Consider the following 17,139-nt stretch of genomic DNA (forward strand, 5'->3'; position numbering starts at 1 on the left):
AGTGACTCTCACGACCCAGCAAGCTGGGGTGACCCTGCTCTGGAAACCCCAGCAGTACTTTAGGTGGCAAGGCAATTGGCACTGAGCCTGGGCAGAGAGGGCAGAGTCCACAGGGCTTATCGTGAGCAGAGACATGTCCCTGACCTGGGTCTGACTGATTCAATTCAGAGAGAGGCTAAAAAAACAAAACTGGAAACAAGGAGCAGAGTTAACGCACATGTCTGTGTCAGTTTAAAACACCACGCTGGGCAGAACTACAGATTAGGAATAGACAGTCCAAGATATGGAGACAGGGCCTGGAAAAAGACACACTGGACCTGGTCCCTCTGGGAAGGGTGACAACTGGGGTTCCAACCTCATCTGTGACATTTTATTTACCTAACAGAAGCAAACACGGCAAACTGTTAACATTAGTTGACTTGGGATGGTCGGCCCAAGATACAAGCAAGCCCAGTGAAACACCGCAGGTGACTTATGTCTGGGGTGGAACCCAGAGACAGAGGCCAGACTGCAGGAGGACAGTAAGGGAACACGAGGACTCTGGGGCGAGGTGGGCAGTTCCCTGATGGTCTAGTGGTTAAGACTCCAGTGCAGGGGGCATGGGTTTAATCCTTGGCTGGGGAACCAAGATCCCACGTGCTGCATAGCATCCCATCCAGAAACAAGGAGGAGCATCCCATCCAGAAACCCAGCTGGGGGTGGGGAACCCTCGGTTCCTGAGCACCTGCGTGGCCCAGCCGCGGGATACACCCGAAGGCTCATCACGCTTTGCGTCTCCCTCACAGAGGCATTCCGTAAGCTACCCAGGGTCTCAGGCCAGTGACTCACCAGCTGCTGCTTCCAGAGTCAGAAAAAGGAGGCAGGAAAGGAGTTTTTAGGACAGAGAGGCTTAGACTCACAGAAAGGAGCCAGCGCAAAGAGAAGATGAAGACACCGGGAGGCGGGCAGGCCAGCTGGGAGCGAGGGAGCCAAGTTTGGGAGAAGGTGGGAAAGTAAAGAAAGGCCTGGAAGCACAGGCAAGGGCACCAACCTGCGGTACTTACAGTAACTTCCGCGTAATCCGTCGGCATGTGGATTTGCTTTCCATTCTCTTTGCTGGACTGACTGGCTGCATCATCGCTTTTTTCACTTTTTTGGCTCTTTAGCCAGAGTTCATAAAACTGCTCCATATCTTGTACTACAGAAAAATGAACTCCTTTCAGCGGCAAATATTTAAAGACACCATTTAAAGCATGCACTCTTTTTGCATCAGTCAGCATAATTTTCAAAAGAAAATCAAAAGGCAAACAGAGACTGACTATGTATTAAGCACGAGAGACGGGCCAGTTCCAGACGCTCAGGGTAAGAACCAAATTCAGGTCTGTTAGGGTACAGACAAACATTAGTTTTCAAGATTGATGAACAACTCCCTGGATTTGCAAGACACCTTGTGGGTGTTTAAAATTCAGAAACCCAAGACTTCCCTGGTGGTCCAATGGTTAAGATTCTGAGCTTCCACTGCAGGGGACACAAGCTTGGTCTCTGGTCAGGGAACTAAGATCCCACATGCCGCATGGTGCAGCCAAAAAATAAAATTCAGAAGCCATTTCAAGGGCATTGCTGAAAAGGAAAGCCACGGCTTCACAATGGCCCACGTCAAACACACGTTATCAGTGCCGTAAACACTCAGGCAACTTACACAGCTCCTCACTGTTTACTGAGAAAGGTGAGAAACCTACCATAGGGACCAAGATTCTGACCCTGATGGGGCCCCGTCAGGCCAGCTCCTGTCCCAGGGGACTGACACACAGGGGTGCAATTTACAACAGCACGGTGATGACCAGGTCCCGGGCTGTGGCTGCAAGCTGCTGCTTACAGTAGGAACAAGTGTATCCGGCACTACCATCCACTGATAAAACTAAGGTTTCTCGGCCTCAGCCCCCCCTGTGTGCTGAGCCGGATAATTCCTTGTGGCTGGATAAGCCTTGTGCACTGTACGATGTTTAACAATCTCCCTGGCCTCTGCCTACCAGCTGCCAGTAGCACTGGCCCACAAGTCATAACAATAAAAAAGGTCCAGATGCTACCAACTGTCCCCAAGGGGAGAGGCGTGTGGGTGGCAAAATTCATTCCTAGCTGAGAGGTACTGAGTTAAAAAAAAAAAAAAAAGCTGGAAATGAGGATCTGGTCAAAACCCGGCTCTACTGTCTGCTCAAGTGTTTCTAACAATATATCTCCAGCTAAGATTAGAGATAAAATAGGAAATCCTTCTTCCTTCAGGCCAGTGGTAGCAGGAATTGCTGCAAGAGCCCTGATTTGTAAGGATACCTTCAGGAAGGCCAAGCTCAAGTCCTCACTCCAAGCAAGGAGTCCCACTCACACAAGTCACTGAATGTTTACATGGCTGAAATACAGTAGGTGATGTGCTTAAATCAGATTGGTTCTTGAAATCCCCAGATTGCAGATCTTAAGCCATCCATAAATTCTGATCAGTTTACTTAAGACTGAAGAACAACGATCCTGGTAGCAAAACCTTTTCTGGTCGGAAGTGAAAGGTTGCCTGAGGCTTCTTTCCAAGGCTGTCACAGTAAAACTGATGCTTGACCAAGACAAACATTCTCTCCTTGGGCGTTTGCGTCTGGGCCTGTTCTACCCATAAGAGTTCCCAGAAGAAACCTCCAGTTCCAACCTGATGAATTCAGGGGTGACTCTTCAAACAGGAGCAGGTGATCTGACCCGAGCACTCGTGGAAGGAATGAACTTCCCCAGACAGTGACTCAGGGACACGCCTATGATGTCAGAGGATGCTGACCTATGTTTTTGTATCCAAATTTGACCTAAGCAAACATGATTGGTGGTCAGACTCTGCTTCACTGATAAAATGAGATAATGGTTTAGAGCACAGACTGCCTTCTGTGTTCCCTGTAAGCTGGCAATTTACAGGGAGGAAAGAGGCTTCCAGGCGAGCTGGATTCCGTGGGTGTCGAGGCCATGCTTAATCATCAACTTACTCCCGTTCTCCTTCATGTAGGTCCACACTTCTCGTTCCTCAGGACTGTGAGCAAAAGAACAGTTTCCAATGTACTGACATTTTTTCCCAGAAGCAATATGATTGCACAGCTGTATAAAAAAAAAAAATACATGAATATGCTTTAAGACAGAGTACACTGAGTAAAACTGCCTAATTTTTACATGTAAGCAAAATAAATATTATTATTCATGCTAATGCTGAATAATACAATTTTTAAATGAGATTAATTTGCTCCTATTCAAATTGACTATAAGCCTCAAAGACATGAGATGATATCAAGCTTTCTGTCTCAAAACTTTTCAAAAGAGCATAAGTATGGAACTGGAATATGGAACATTTTCTTATGAGAAAATGTCAACAGATTCACTTATTCAGAGTATCTGCTTTTAACACAGCAGAGCCCTTTATCTCTGTGGTGCAAGTCTCTGGCCCCCTCAGTATGACATATGCTACTCTCCTCTGCCTGACACCCAAGATACCTCCTTGTCAGCGCTTGGGAAGCAGGAAAGAAACTGCAGACGCCTCCAATAAATGAGGTCAGAGAAAACCTCCGATGTTTTCTTCTCACTGACACTGGCCGCTAATCTCAGCCATCATTCACTATCTCTGCAGTGTCAGAAGACAATTACTCCACTAACCAGGCCATCCAGTCATACAGCATTCAAGTAATACCTCTTGTGGTTATTTGCATTTTTATTTTACAGAGTAAATACAGTGATACTGATAGGAAAAATAAAGTGATAGCAGTCAGCAGAACACAGATTTCCCTAAGACCTGTGACTATTAAGAACGAGGAACACCACTGTCACCTAGAGCTCATTCCTAAGTATTATCAACGTGCTTGTCTTTATGGAGCATGAATCCTGGTACAACTCACTGTTAGCTTGTCTTAGTTTATCCGTGATTCAACAGAGCTGGCTCTATGTATTAGTTTACAAAACAGTAAAGGCTTAGCATTGACTTTCACCAAAAATTAAGAAGCAGTTAACACTAAACACTGCTCCTTTCCTCCTCTGAACCAAAGTCAGGGACACCCCCCCCAAAGTCAGGGACCCCCCAACCCCTTTACAATTTTTTTTCAGGAAGTCAATAGTCAACAAAACATTCTTGTGATGGATTTTCTTATCTTCTTTTCCCAGTCAAGCCCCAGGAAGTACTTAGGTATTACTAGGTAGACACTGATCATTGTCTTTCAAAGCTCAGTGATAAGGAGCAGGGAGAAGAGAAGATAAAGGAGAAGGCCGCTCTGTGCTGGGTTTTTACACAACACCATCTCACCATGTTCCCTAGGATGCAATGATTCCCATTTACAGATAAGCAAACTGAGGCTAACTAACTGGCCCTTCGGGCAGACCCTGAAGCCCATCCTCTCCCCGCCTCGCCACACTGCCTACACACATACACACAGGCAGAGTATTATTTCTTCTTTTAGAAAAAGGACCCCTTAGCAATATCTAGAGGGGTAGGGAAACAGAGGAAATGGGTTCCTGTAAACGCAGTGTAGAACACCGCATCTGCAATGAGAGAATAATCAGCAGTTCTAGGCAGCTGCCTCATGAGCTAGAACTGTTCCCAGTCGTCTTTGTTTTGGCAAAATTTTGAGGAGTACATCTATAATCTCCACCATCTACTGAAGCACAAGATAATCACTGGTTCTAATAAGCCTTCCTCCTCTCTTTTTATAGCCCACTAATAAATCACCCGTATCTATGAGGCTGAAACCACAGTGGATAAACACAAACACATCACCTCCTTCAAAGACTGGCCTTGTAACCTGTGTTAAGTTTCACGAACTCCAAGGTGCCCTGGGTGATGGGAAATGGACCCGCCTCTCCCTCAGCTCCTTGGCAGTCTGGAGAAGGAGCATCGCCAGTGGAGACTCTGCAGTGCATCTGCACTGCTGCTCTAGGCAAAGGACTCTCTCCATGTTTCCTCCGCTGGGGCTGAAAGCGCCCCTCACCTGAGCTCAGGTATAACCCCGCCAGACCCTCTCTTGGGAACAAGCAAGTCGGGCCAGTTCCAAGCTTTGCCCAGACGACCGTGTAGGGGACCAGAGGGACCAAGATGAAACGTGCCACCTTGTAAGTCAGTTTGGTGTTCTCAATCTAAGGGCTTTGGGGGAACATGTTGCTCTAACAGGAAGCATTTTTCCCTTGGGTTACTTCAAGAAAATCCTGTAACATTAGGTATCCTTTAGCGAGCATCCATTGCTTCAGTAAAAGAAACAGGCGTGATAAAAAAAAAAAAAACACACCAAAAACTCATCAATAGAGTTAATAATACAGAAAGTCTTGGGTTTGATAGCAAAGCTGAGGAATCAATGAAATTCTCTCCCATTTGCTCACAGTCATCCATCTGGAAAACAAGCTGAGTCTAGACCATCGCTTCTCTCTAGCTCATTTTCTACGTCTCCTAAGTAACTCATTCCAATCAGCCTAAACACTGCGCCAGAGCCACACACACCAAAGGGGAAGGAGAACGAAAGGACCACTTAGATTTAGTAACACGGCGAGCATCATTTAAAGGGCACCAGTTTCCATCTGAATTACTACTACTTTCTAATGATTTGAAATGCCTAATAAAAAAAAAAGTGGCTTAAAAATTACGTATGTACATCAAACTGTAAAGGCATTTGTTTCTTTGTGGGAAGAGGACGGATGTTCATCCACTTCTTACGTTCAATAGACATCACTCTCATCGCACGACGATCTTTGGTCCACCTAAGAAAAATGGAGTTCAGAAAAAACAAAAACACACTGGCAAAGGCATAATATAAAGGGGCAGGTACAAAGTCTGTACCTAAGGGACCAGAGATTTTTTTTTCAACCCTTCTAAAAGAAATGCCTTATGATTCTGTCATTTTACTTCCTGTTGATATTTATAGACAGACATTCCCTATGAATGCTAAACAAGGAAATGGTAAAATACAGGAAAAACACTATTGAATTTTGTTGAATTCTTAGCTACTAAAGCCTAAAAATCTCTTTCCTTTTGGTTTGCAATTACTCCTAAATTGTCTGCTTTCCTCTGCTCTCCTCACAGCCTTAATCTTTTTTCTTATATGTACGATTTTACGCCCCTGAAAAGAAACAGGCACTCTTTGCACACACACACTACTTACGAATGCCTTGCTTTTGCACTGCAATATTTTCTGTTTTTGTCTGGTTCAATGACTTGGCCATTTCTCAGACACTGAGCACATACGAATTTTATCTTCATATTAAGGGATCCAGGCATTATTTGATTGCCAAGTACCTTAAGTAATTAAGAGATCAGTTTTAATTGAACAGAAAACCATTTTCTGAGAACACATTCATTCACCATGCACAACTGTGAGCTATTATTTTTTTTTAATATAACAGCACGCAACTTCTGTTCTTGTCTGGTCTGATGATTTGACCACTATATATACGATCTGATAAGTAAATCTCCAGTTCTCTACCCAAATATAAGAGAATATGATGAAAGTAGATTACAGATGCCAAACCTCAATTTAGCAAAGCCAGCTCTGGTGATAATGTTTAGGACTTGTGGGGAGAAAGGAAGAAAGATGGCTGGATAAAGCAGTCTGGCTAAGTGGTAAGCAAAACTACATCGTCTACCTCCCCTACTCCGAGGATCCCCACAGCCCAAGAACCCAACTGTTTTGCCAAATAAACTAAATAAGAAAACTGTATCCTGGAACATCCCTGAGAGTCCAGTAGTCAGGACTCTGCACTTTGTACTGCAGGGGATGTGGATTCAATCTCAGGTTGGGGCACTAAGATCTTACATGCTATGTGGTGTGACCAAAAGATAAAATAATTAGAGAAAATTGTACCCTATGTTCTTTTCTTCTTTGGCTATGCAGGATCTTAGTTTCCTGACCAGGGATCAAACCCATGGCCCCTGAAGTGGAATCGCAGAGTCCTAACCACTGGACCACCAGGGAATTCCCTAACCTGTATTCCTGGCAGGTGCTATGAGATGCCTAGTTTTTTGTTTTTTTATCTTAATGATAATCAACTAAAATTCAGAAATTTTTTTTTCACATTTATACAATTTTTTTCCCATTTAACTCAATAAACTCAAGAGAGTTACTGGATTGTATGGAAGTATAAACTGCATCTGCCAACTACTAACATCCACCAGGCAATTCCAGAAAAGATCCCAATGCAGAAAGGATAAAGGAAAAACACACCTGAGCTCCAGGTACGTTTGCTTCCAAATTTTGCCAATATCGTTTAGATTCCTGGGCAATATCATCATGTGAGATACCTGAGAAATGCCGAAGACTTTTTTTTTAAGGATCTTAACGCAATACCAGGCCACCTGTCTAGGCACAGTCAGACTCAATTCTTTACCCCCATTTGGCATAATCTGTCACCAAGGAGGAATATCATACTACTCTTTTGAAATGGAATCTTTACAAATACAGCTCTTGGTGCCTTCCGAAGAATCTTTCTTCCTCACGGATCCGTACTGCATACATGAACTTGTATCAGCAATTACTTATACGAGACTACATTCAAAATAGGCCACTCGAAAGATGAAGTGACTCAGGTTTAAGACTCAGGATAAAATCTACAGTGCTGCCACACCAGACTGATGGAGAAAGGTCTTCGATACCCTTTCGTAAACCCTGACTGCTCTTGAGGGGACTTGTCTCAATCTCGCACAAACCTACCTGTTTCATTTTGCAATATCCAGACTTTCAGTTCTACAAGACTATGTGCGTAAAAGCACTCGTCTTCCCTTAAACCAGCCATATCGAACCTCATGTCGACATAAATCAAGCTGACACTGGCCATGGAAAGAACGTATTTTGGAATACTTTACTGTTGTCTCTCGCAAAATGTGGACAAGGCACCTACGAGGAAAATAGAGTGACATTTTACTACTGTTCTACCATAGCTTGTTTTTGTAAAAAATGTATATACACGTGTGTGTGTGTGCTTAATCGCTCAGTCATGTCTGACTCTTTGCGAGTCAATGAATTGTAGCCCGCCAGGCTCTTATCTATGGGATACTCAGGCAAGAATACTAGAGTGGGTTGTCATTCCCTTCTCCAGGAGATCTTCCCAATCCAGGGATCAAACCCACATCTCCTGCATTACAGGTGGATTTTTTACCATCTGAGCTACCAGGAAGCCCATATACATATACAAAATGTAAAATTCTAGACTGAAAATACATTTTAAATCATTATCAGAAAAAAACAAATCACTGTATGCAAGTGTAGGATTAATTGGGGAGAGGAGAGGATAATTATATTAAGCTATATTAAAATACCTAAATCCATGTCATGAGAAGCTATAAATCAGTATTGATTTTCTGTATTAAATATTAATAATTCATTTAAAAATTCTAAGCAAAACCTATTAGCCGTTTAAAAATAGTCACCATCTTTCAAATCAACAAAAGGAGAGGGGAACGCCTGGGAAGATACTACTCTGGTTTTATTGGGATCTAAAAAGAGGATTAATTGTCTAAAAATATTAGAAAATACCAACATACTTATTGTCTTCAAATTCATGCTTTGTAACCGGATGAGAACAAGAAGTAGAATTATCTTTGTTTCTTTTACTTATCATTCTAGGCTTATGATCAAAACATTTCTGAAACAGAGAAGAAGAATTATCGTAAAAATGTATTACAAGATGATAACTTTTGTGTGATGCTGATGACGTTCATACTTACACATTACAAGCATATGTCAATTAACACTCGGCAGATAGGATGTCTTAATGTTATTCTTTTGGATAGTAACAGTGGCTACCATTGCTAAGCAAATGCTTTAGCATACAGCAGGACCAGAGCGAAGCCCTTGATACTACTGGGTCAGAAACCACCACCTGTTTCACAGTCGAAAGAAGACTTGGAGACAGTACCTCACAAAGGAATATAAATTCTCCAAGATGCTCCTGGAACAGTCTGAACACGGTAAAGCTGATCTTTCCATTGCCACCAAAGAAAGCCTCTCTGCTGAACGCCCCCTTCCGCTCCAGCGTCCAGACATCTATCTCCTCCTGGCAATAAGCAAATGTGCAGTGGCCTGAATATCTACATTCCTCCTCAGCGGCAACATCTAGAAAGACAGGAAATTAACAGAGGTGGGATGGATTAAGAGATTGGGATTGGCATGCATATACTAATATGAATAAAACAGGTAATTAATGACAACCGACTGTATAGCACAGGGAATTCTACTCAATGCTCTGTGGTGACCTAAATGGGAGGAAAATCCAAGGAAGAAGGGATGTATGTATACGTGTGGCTGATTCACTTTGCTGTAAAGCAGAAACTAATGCAACATTGTAAAGTAACTATCCTCTGAAAAAGGAAAAAAAAATAATAGATTTTCAAACAAAATTTAAAAAAAAACACTAGGGGGGAGACAGGGAATTAAAAGACATTTAAAACATGGGCCACTGTGTTTTCAAAACCAATGAATATTAAACACACTAAGGGCACTGTTTAAATTTTTGTAACAATTAATGGATAGCTTCAAACCACGGTACACATATTACTATGCAGGAATGGTGTACTGAAAGCATGAAAGTGTTAGTTGCTCAGCTGTGTCTGACTCTGCGACCCTGTAGCCTGCCAGTCTCATGGAATTCTCAGGGCAAGAATACCAGAGTAGGTAGACATCCCCTTCTCCAGGGGATCTTCTTGCCCCAGGATTGAACCTGGGTCTCCCGCATTGCAGGGAGATTCTTTACCATCTGAGCCACCAGGGAAGTTCCAATGGTATTAACTCTTAAAACAAACAAACGAACAAACAAAAAATAGCAGCACAATTCTAAATTACTTTTACTTCAGACAGGGCAAAAAAAGCCCTGATGTTTGCATGTTCACCACTTAAGTTTAAAAAATCATTTCAGTTCAGTCACTCAGTTGTGTCCAACTCCTTGAGACCCCATGGACTGCAGCACGCCAGCCCTCCCTGTCCATCACCAACTCCCCGAGTTTACTCAAACTCATGTCCATTGAGTCAGTGATGCCATCCAACCACCTCATCCTGTGTCATCCCTTTCTCCTGCCTTCAATCTTTCCCAGCATCAGGGTCTTTTCAAATGAATCAGCTCTTCGCATCAGGTGGCCAAAGGATTGGAGTTTCAGCTTCAACATCAGTGCTTCCAATGAATATTCAGGACTGATTTCCTTCAGAATGGACTGGTTGGATCTCCTTGCAGTCCAAGGGACTCTTAAGAGTCTTCTCCAGCACCACAGTTCAAAAGCATCAATTCTTCAGCGCTCAGCTTTCTTTATAGTCCAACTCTCACAACCATACATGATCACTGGAAAAACCATAGCCTTGACTAGATGGACCTCTGTTGGCAAAGTAATGTCTCTTCTTTTGAAAATGCTGTCTAAGTTGGTTATAACTTTTCTCCCAAGGAGTAAATGTCTTTTAATTTCATGGCTGCAATTACCATCTGCAGTGATTTTGGAGCCCCCCAAAATAAAGTCTGACACTGTTTCCACTGTTTCTCCATCATGTATTTGGCATGAAGTGATGGGACCAGATGCCATGATCTTTGTTTACTGAATGTTGAGCTTTAAGCCAACTTTTACACTCTCCTCTTTCACTTTCATCAAGAGGCTCTTTAGTTCTTCTTCACTTTCTGCCATAAGCGTGATATCATCTGCATATCTGAGGTTATTGATATTTCTCCCGGCAATCTTGATTCCAGCTTGTGCTTCTTCCAGTCCAGAGTTTCTCATGATGTACTCTGCATATAAGTTAAATAAGCAGGGTGACAATATACAGCCTTAATGTACTCTTTTTCCTATTTGGAACCAGTTTGTTGTTCCATGTCCAGTTCTAACTGTTGCTTCCTGACCTGCATACAGATTTCTGAAGAGGCAGATCAGATGGTCTGGTATTCCCACCTCTTTCAAAATTTTCCACAGTTTATTGTGATCCACACAGTCAAATGCCAATTGACTACTGGCATAGTCAATAAAGCATAAATAGATGTTTTTCTGGAACTCTCTTGCTTTTTTGATGATCCAACGGATGTTGGCAATTTGATCTCTGGTTCCTCTGCCTTTTCTAAAACCAGCTTGAACACCTGGAAGTTCACGGTGCACGTATTGCTGAAGCCTGGCTTGGAGAATTTTGAGCATGACTTTACTAGCGTGTGAGATGAGTGCAATTGTGCGGTAATTTGAGCATTCTTTGGCATTGCCTTTCTTTGGGATTGGAATGAAAACTGACCTTTTCCAGTCCTGTGGCCACTGCTGAGTTTTCCAAATTTGCTGGCATATTGAGTGCAGCACTTTCACAGCATCACCTTTCAAGATTTGAAATAGCTCAACTGGAATTCCATCACCTCCACTAGCTTTGTTCATAGTGATGCTTCCTAAGGCCCATTTGACTTCACATTCCAGGATGTCTGGCTCTAGGTGAATGATCACACTATCGTGATTATCTGGGTTATGAAGATCTTTTTTGTACAGTTCTTCTGTGTATTCTTGCCACCTTTTCTTAATATCTTCTGCTTCTGTTAGGTCCATACCATTTCTGTCCTTTATTGAGCCCATTTTTGCATGAAATGTTCCCTTGGTATCTCTAATTTTCTTGAAGAGATCTCTAGTCTTTCCCATTCTATCATTTATGGACATTCAAAGCTCATTTCCTGAATATTCATTAGAAGGAATGATGCTGAAGCTGAAGCTCCAATACTTTGGCCACCTAATGTGAAGAACTGACTCACTGGAAAAGACCCTGATGCTGAAAAGGATTGAAGGCAGAAGGAAAAGGGGACAACAGAGGTTGCAATGGTTGGGTGGCATCACCGACTCAGTGGACATGAGTTTGAGCAAATTCCAGGAGTTGGTGATGGGCAGGGAAGCCTAGCGTGCTGTAGGCCATGGGGTAGCAGAGTCAGACATGACTGAGCAACTTAATTGACTGAAAGCTCATTTAGGTGGAGCGGTCTGACAAAATGAAAACACTATGTTTCTCTCAAAAATATATTAAAAGAGTAACATTATCAAAACCTTAGTTCAGTGTTCTGATTCTGTTTAGACTATGTCAGAGAACCCAAAGTTTGAGACAGTTTTCTCTTTAAAACCTGGTAAAATCCCTATTTCAATAAATAACTATAAAACACCCACTAGACAGCAAATTAAAAGCAAAGGTAAAAATAATACAAAAAAATACTAATCTTTCAAACCAAGGAATTTGCTGTTAACTAAACATTTTTAGTAACAGTAATACTAGGACCACTGCAATAAAAGTAGCAAATTGTTTCTCAGCTAGGCCATGTACACCAATTAAGTAATTATAGCACATACCTTTACATATATAATAAGGTCCTTCATAATTTGTTTTTGTCGGTCTTGGACGTATTTTTTTCCATGACTTATCTTCTACATTCTTTATCCTACCAATTAAAATATCTTTCTTACATTTATGGTCTAAATTAGCATGATAAGTGAAATCCATTAGCTTAGGGCCTGAAAAAGATATTAAAAGGATTGTTCACATGCACAAGAAGTATCATTTCATTTTACAGGCACAGTTATAAGCAGATGTGAGAAACTGAATAATGATTATTAAATTCCCATGAAAAAGTCCTTTCATAACCCCCAAGTATAAACAAGCTAGGGAAAGTAATTTTTGTCTTTTGTGCTGTCAGACAAAACACAAAAATCAGAACAAAAACACCAGTGCTCCAAGATATAACCCTTATTTAATTATTAGAGTAAGAATTCTAATGGCTTCTAAAGGTGAAGTGAAAGCGGAAGTCGCTCAGTCGTGTCCGACTCTTTGTGACCCCATGGACTCTACAGTCCATGAATTCTCCAGGCCAGGATACTGGAGTGGGTAGCCTTTCCCTTCTCCAGGGGATCTTCCCAACCCAGGGATCGAATCCAGGTCTCCCACATTGCAGGCGGATTCTTTACCAGCTGAGCCATGAGGGAAGCCCAAGAATACTGGAGTGGGTAGCCTATCCCTTCTCCAGCAGTTCTTCCCAATCCAGGAATCGAACCAGGATCTCCTGCATTGCAGGCGGATTCTTTACCAACTGAGTGAAGGTAAAGCATATGCTTAAATAAACTAAGAAAGAAAATGAATTTGGGCCCCGTTTAGAGTAAACTGTGGTTGTATCACTTGACTTAGGGGTAAAGATATGAAATAACCCAACAAAAAGTACTCTAATTTTCACAAACACTGTATCACATGCTGGTCTTAAAATGCTTTTTTTCTAATTCTCACTCTATTTGAAAATGTTCACATTCTTAAACATATACTTAAAATACAAAGAATTTTCAAAATCAGGTCAATATTCTATTCCAAATGATTCTATACATAAAATTATATCAAAGAAGAACCGAGACTTATCCTATTAGACTCTAAAGGCTCCTCCTAATCAATAACTGCTGCTTCTTTAGAAAGAACTCAAATAAAGATGCAAGAGTCACAATAGTTGGTGTTTCCACTTAGATTTACAAACTCCTAAGAACTCTCAGGTTATTGACAAGCTCCTTGCTTTGGTCCTGACCTGATTTTACGAAACAGATCTGGCAAGCTTGTCTCAGTTCATGGGTTCCTTCAAGGGGATGTCTTGGGGTCACTGAAGAAGTGGGTTTAGTTACTGCACTTCCAAAAAAGTTTCCAAAGTCATTCCGAGGGTGACTTGAAATTCCCAAGAAACTCTCAGAAGCAAACAGACTGCCTGGTCCATTCATCTGCAAGAAGCATAAGAAAACAAAAAACAAAAAAACAAAAAACAGCCAACAAATATTGCACTATCACTAAAGAAGAAAACAAACGCATCTGAAAAATGAGACATTCTGCACAGACTAGACAGAGGACTATCCTGTCCTTACTACGTTTCTATTTGAAAACCATTGCCTTCTACATTTTCCTGTCTTTGGGGTCTCTAGGCCCCTCCCCCACATTTTGGGATGCTCCATGAGTTGTTATAAGCGATGGGTAATTGTTCTGCTTCATCAGCCAACAGGGTTTTCATGCCCTGATCTTGCATTTCTTCGTCATTCACACTGTGCTAAAGCCCTACACTGTTGATTAATTTGCCATGACAGATCCAGCCTTAAACCCAGAGCACTTATTACTGGATGTTCCAGAAGAGTCTTATTTTAGCACTCTTTCCCACAGCACACACAAAATTCCAGGGAGCTGGTACCGTTCATTCAAATAACTCAGTTACTTAAGTAAAAGACCTATTTGCAATTTAAGCGACGAAGTTACAAAAGAGGAAGTGGCACTTACAAGTAAAAGGGAAGAATTACTGTTGTTAAGCGCTGTTCCCTCTCTAGAAGTTGAGGTGGACAGATCTAAAATAATAAAAAAACTTCAACAGACCTTTTCATTCTAATCATGTAATAAGAACATCAGGGCTTAGCAGCTCACTATGGCTTCCCACCTTATTTCCCCTCCCAGTTCCGAGAAGTTTTCTTGCTCATTATTGACATCCAAAGAGGGCTATGGAGTCTCTCCTCTCCTCCAGAAACCAAGGACATAAATAATCCTTAGACAAACAAATTTCAATAAAAAGCAATTTTCAGAAACATGAGCTAAGGCAGGGCCTATCAAATGGGAATGTTAAAAAGACTAAGAAGATAATTCATATTAAAAATGGGAAAGGATTCTCTCCTTTTGAAAGTATGAAGCAGAAACTCATCAAAACATTAAAGAGAATCAGTCGGGTTCAATTTCTTTCTTTTTCTTAGTCTACCACTCAATTACTTTCTCTCTGCCCTCTGTTTTCCACAAATTTTCATTTGTTCAGTTGCCAATCTTTAAATCAATTATTTTGATGTTGATTTGTTTAACTGTAATGATGACTGACAAAAATATGAAGATTTTTCTTGTGGCTACTTAAAGGATACATTAAGCCTAGGATTACAAAAACAGGAGTCAGGCCCAAACCTCAGCAATTCCTTGCCAAAGTAAGGCACTATAGTTTGCTATGGATGAAGCCAAAAATACATGGTTCTATTATCATTCGAAACACTGATTTTAAATTAGTCTTAACTAAGTATTGCCTAGTTCACAATTTAAAAGGATAACCTGTCTTTAAGACCCTTTAAGAGGGGGTTATCCCTTTTCTAGAGAAAACATTAAAAGTCATTTCACGCCCCCCCAAACAACAGACACCCACCTTAACAAGTTATCTTATTAAAACAAACAGTACCACGTGCACTCCTACTCTCAGGCCTCTGCTTCTTGACCTCCACAACGGCACAGGTAAGTCCACGTGAGTTTAAAACAGGAAGCTTCAGGTTTTAGAGCTACAGTGTGTTTTCAGCTACAATGAAAATAACTCAAGTACCAACTACCTAGTGTTAGTTAAACAGACTGTCTTTTTTAGAAAATGAACTGTAACCGTTTACATAAGCAGCTCGAGTCTTACCTCGTTTGGATTCACTCATTGAAAATGAATTTAAAGAAGAACAGAAATCTTCTAAGGATGAAGTCAAAGGCGGATACAGCTCCGAGAAGGAGGGCGTGGGCGCATACCTCGCCCCGATGGGCAAGGCGCCCAAAAGAGACGCCGCAGAGAAGGGGACGCTCGGGCCAATGCTGGCAGTTGGGAGGGGGCCTCTGACTAAGGCTGACGGCTGGGGAGGAAACAAGACCGGATTTAAGTCCATGAAACTCTGTCCCAAGCTAGCCAAACTGCTTTTAATACCAGCACATAAGAACGAATTAGTCCACTGGGTGATTTTGTTAGGTAACAAAGTTGAAGTCATAACCAAGATGGCAGAATCCAAGCGACACAGCTGACTTCTTCTCCAGCCCACTTTTTAAAAAGTCTGGAGATGTGACTTCTAATATCACTGTGACCCAAATGAGAAGTCCCTGCTTCATTTTCCAAGCTTCCTAGGATTGCTAACATTTCCTGCTCTGAGCCAACCAGAAGGTTTCCTCAAAGAGGAACCACGAGGGCAAGTATGGGGCCAGGGCGGAAGGAAGGGTGGTCGAGAGAAGGGAGCTGGAGCAGCCTGGAGAACTGGCGACCATCTTTTTGGAGATGTCAGTGTACAGCCTCATGAGAACAAATGGAACGATGCCTTGCCCCTCCCCGACATAGTGACAGTTTTTTGAGAGCCTCCTATATCAATTAAAATACCTTCCACTATTTTAATATACTTCACGGCAGGAGTCAGTGAACTTTTCTATAAAGGGCGGGATATACCGTCCATTTAATCCTCCTAACCCTCTGAGGTGCACCCTACAAGGACTGTCACCATACAGATGAGGAAACCGAAGGACTGAGAGGTGAAATAACCTGCCTCAGATCAAAGTGGAAGGAACCAACTCCCCCCACCCACACCCCCCATCGTCTGTCTGCCTTTTACACCTTCTCTTTGTCAGCTCCACACGGACATCACTGGTTTTACTCTCCCTGGAAACCAGCTCTGAGTTTCCCTCTCCACGCCATCATTCTAGTATCACTGCTGCCACTATCTTAATATACTTCACAGCAGGAGTCAGTGAACTTTTCTATAAAGGGCTGGATATTAACACAGCCCTATTAACATTGTAGGCTTTGTGGATTACACGGTCTCTGGTGCAACTACTCTACTCTGTTACTGCAGTGTCATGAGATATTTTCATGTATCTTAAAACATTATTCTTCTTTTCCCTTTCTTCCAGCCATGTAAAAATCTCAAAACCAGTCTTAGTGTTCGGGCCAGACAAAAGAGGCTGCGGGCCAGATCTGGCCTGTGGACCCGAGTTTGCTTTATGGTTATGTAGCTATAGGAGAATCATCCTTAAGGAATGAGAAATCCTTAATCCATCGACTCATTTTGCCTTACATACCAAATGTCTATTTTTTGCCAGGGAGTTAAATTTCCCTTTCCCATAACATGTGATTCCTAGCATGTTCTGTTTTTTTAATTTAAAAAATGACAAAATTAGCCAGTTACCACTGGAAAAGGACAAAAGTAATTTTCAAGAAACCCTAAGTTTAGCCTACAGTCAATACTGAAAATACCTAGCAGGTTATATCACAATTTTTTAAAAAAGGGGGGAAAAAAAAGCCAGGTTTTAAGGAGTCAGACTGAAATTTACCATGACGGTTTCATTGGCTTCAGGCGCAGAATCCAGGAGATCGTCTATTTCATCTCCGAGGACCATGTCTCCATCATCTAAAAACACC

The 17,139-nt window shown here is 41.9% G+C and overlaps 1 protein-coding gene across 1 annotated transcript in view; it reads right to left on the minus strand.

The window, feature by feature from the left end:
- ZC3H7A (zinc finger CCCH-type containing 7A) overlaps positions 1-17,139 on the minus strand; it is a 27,613-nt gene that overhangs the window by 3,018 nt on the left and 7,456 nt on the right. The window contains 14 exon segments of the mRNA XM_010850676.1: positions 1,044-1,177; positions 2,991-3,099; positions 5,625-5,730; positions 6,132-6,265; positions 7,191-7,267; positions 7,677-7,749; positions 7,751-7,859; positions 8,507-8,607; positions 8,881-9,077; positions 12,299-12,460; positions 13,510-13,696; positions 14,241-14,305; positions 15,385-15,592; positions 17,052-17,139. Coding sequence (XP_010848978.1) covers positions 1,044-1,177; positions 2,991-3,099; positions 5,625-5,730; positions 6,132-6,265; positions 7,191-7,267; positions 7,677-7,749; positions 7,751-7,859; positions 8,507-8,607; positions 8,881-9,077; positions 12,299-12,460; positions 13,510-13,696; positions 14,241-14,305; positions 15,385-15,592; positions 17,052-17,139 — 1,750 coding nt within the window.

This window comes from Bison bison, unplaced genomic scaffold (genome assembly GCF_000754665.1).
Source record: "Bison bison bison isolate TAMUID 2011002044 unplaced genomic scaffold, Bison_UMD1.0 scf7180017864293, whole genome shotgun sequence".
NCBI classification, from domain to species: Eukaryota; Metazoa; Chordata; class Mammalia; order Artiodactyla; family Bovidae; genus Bison; species Bison bison.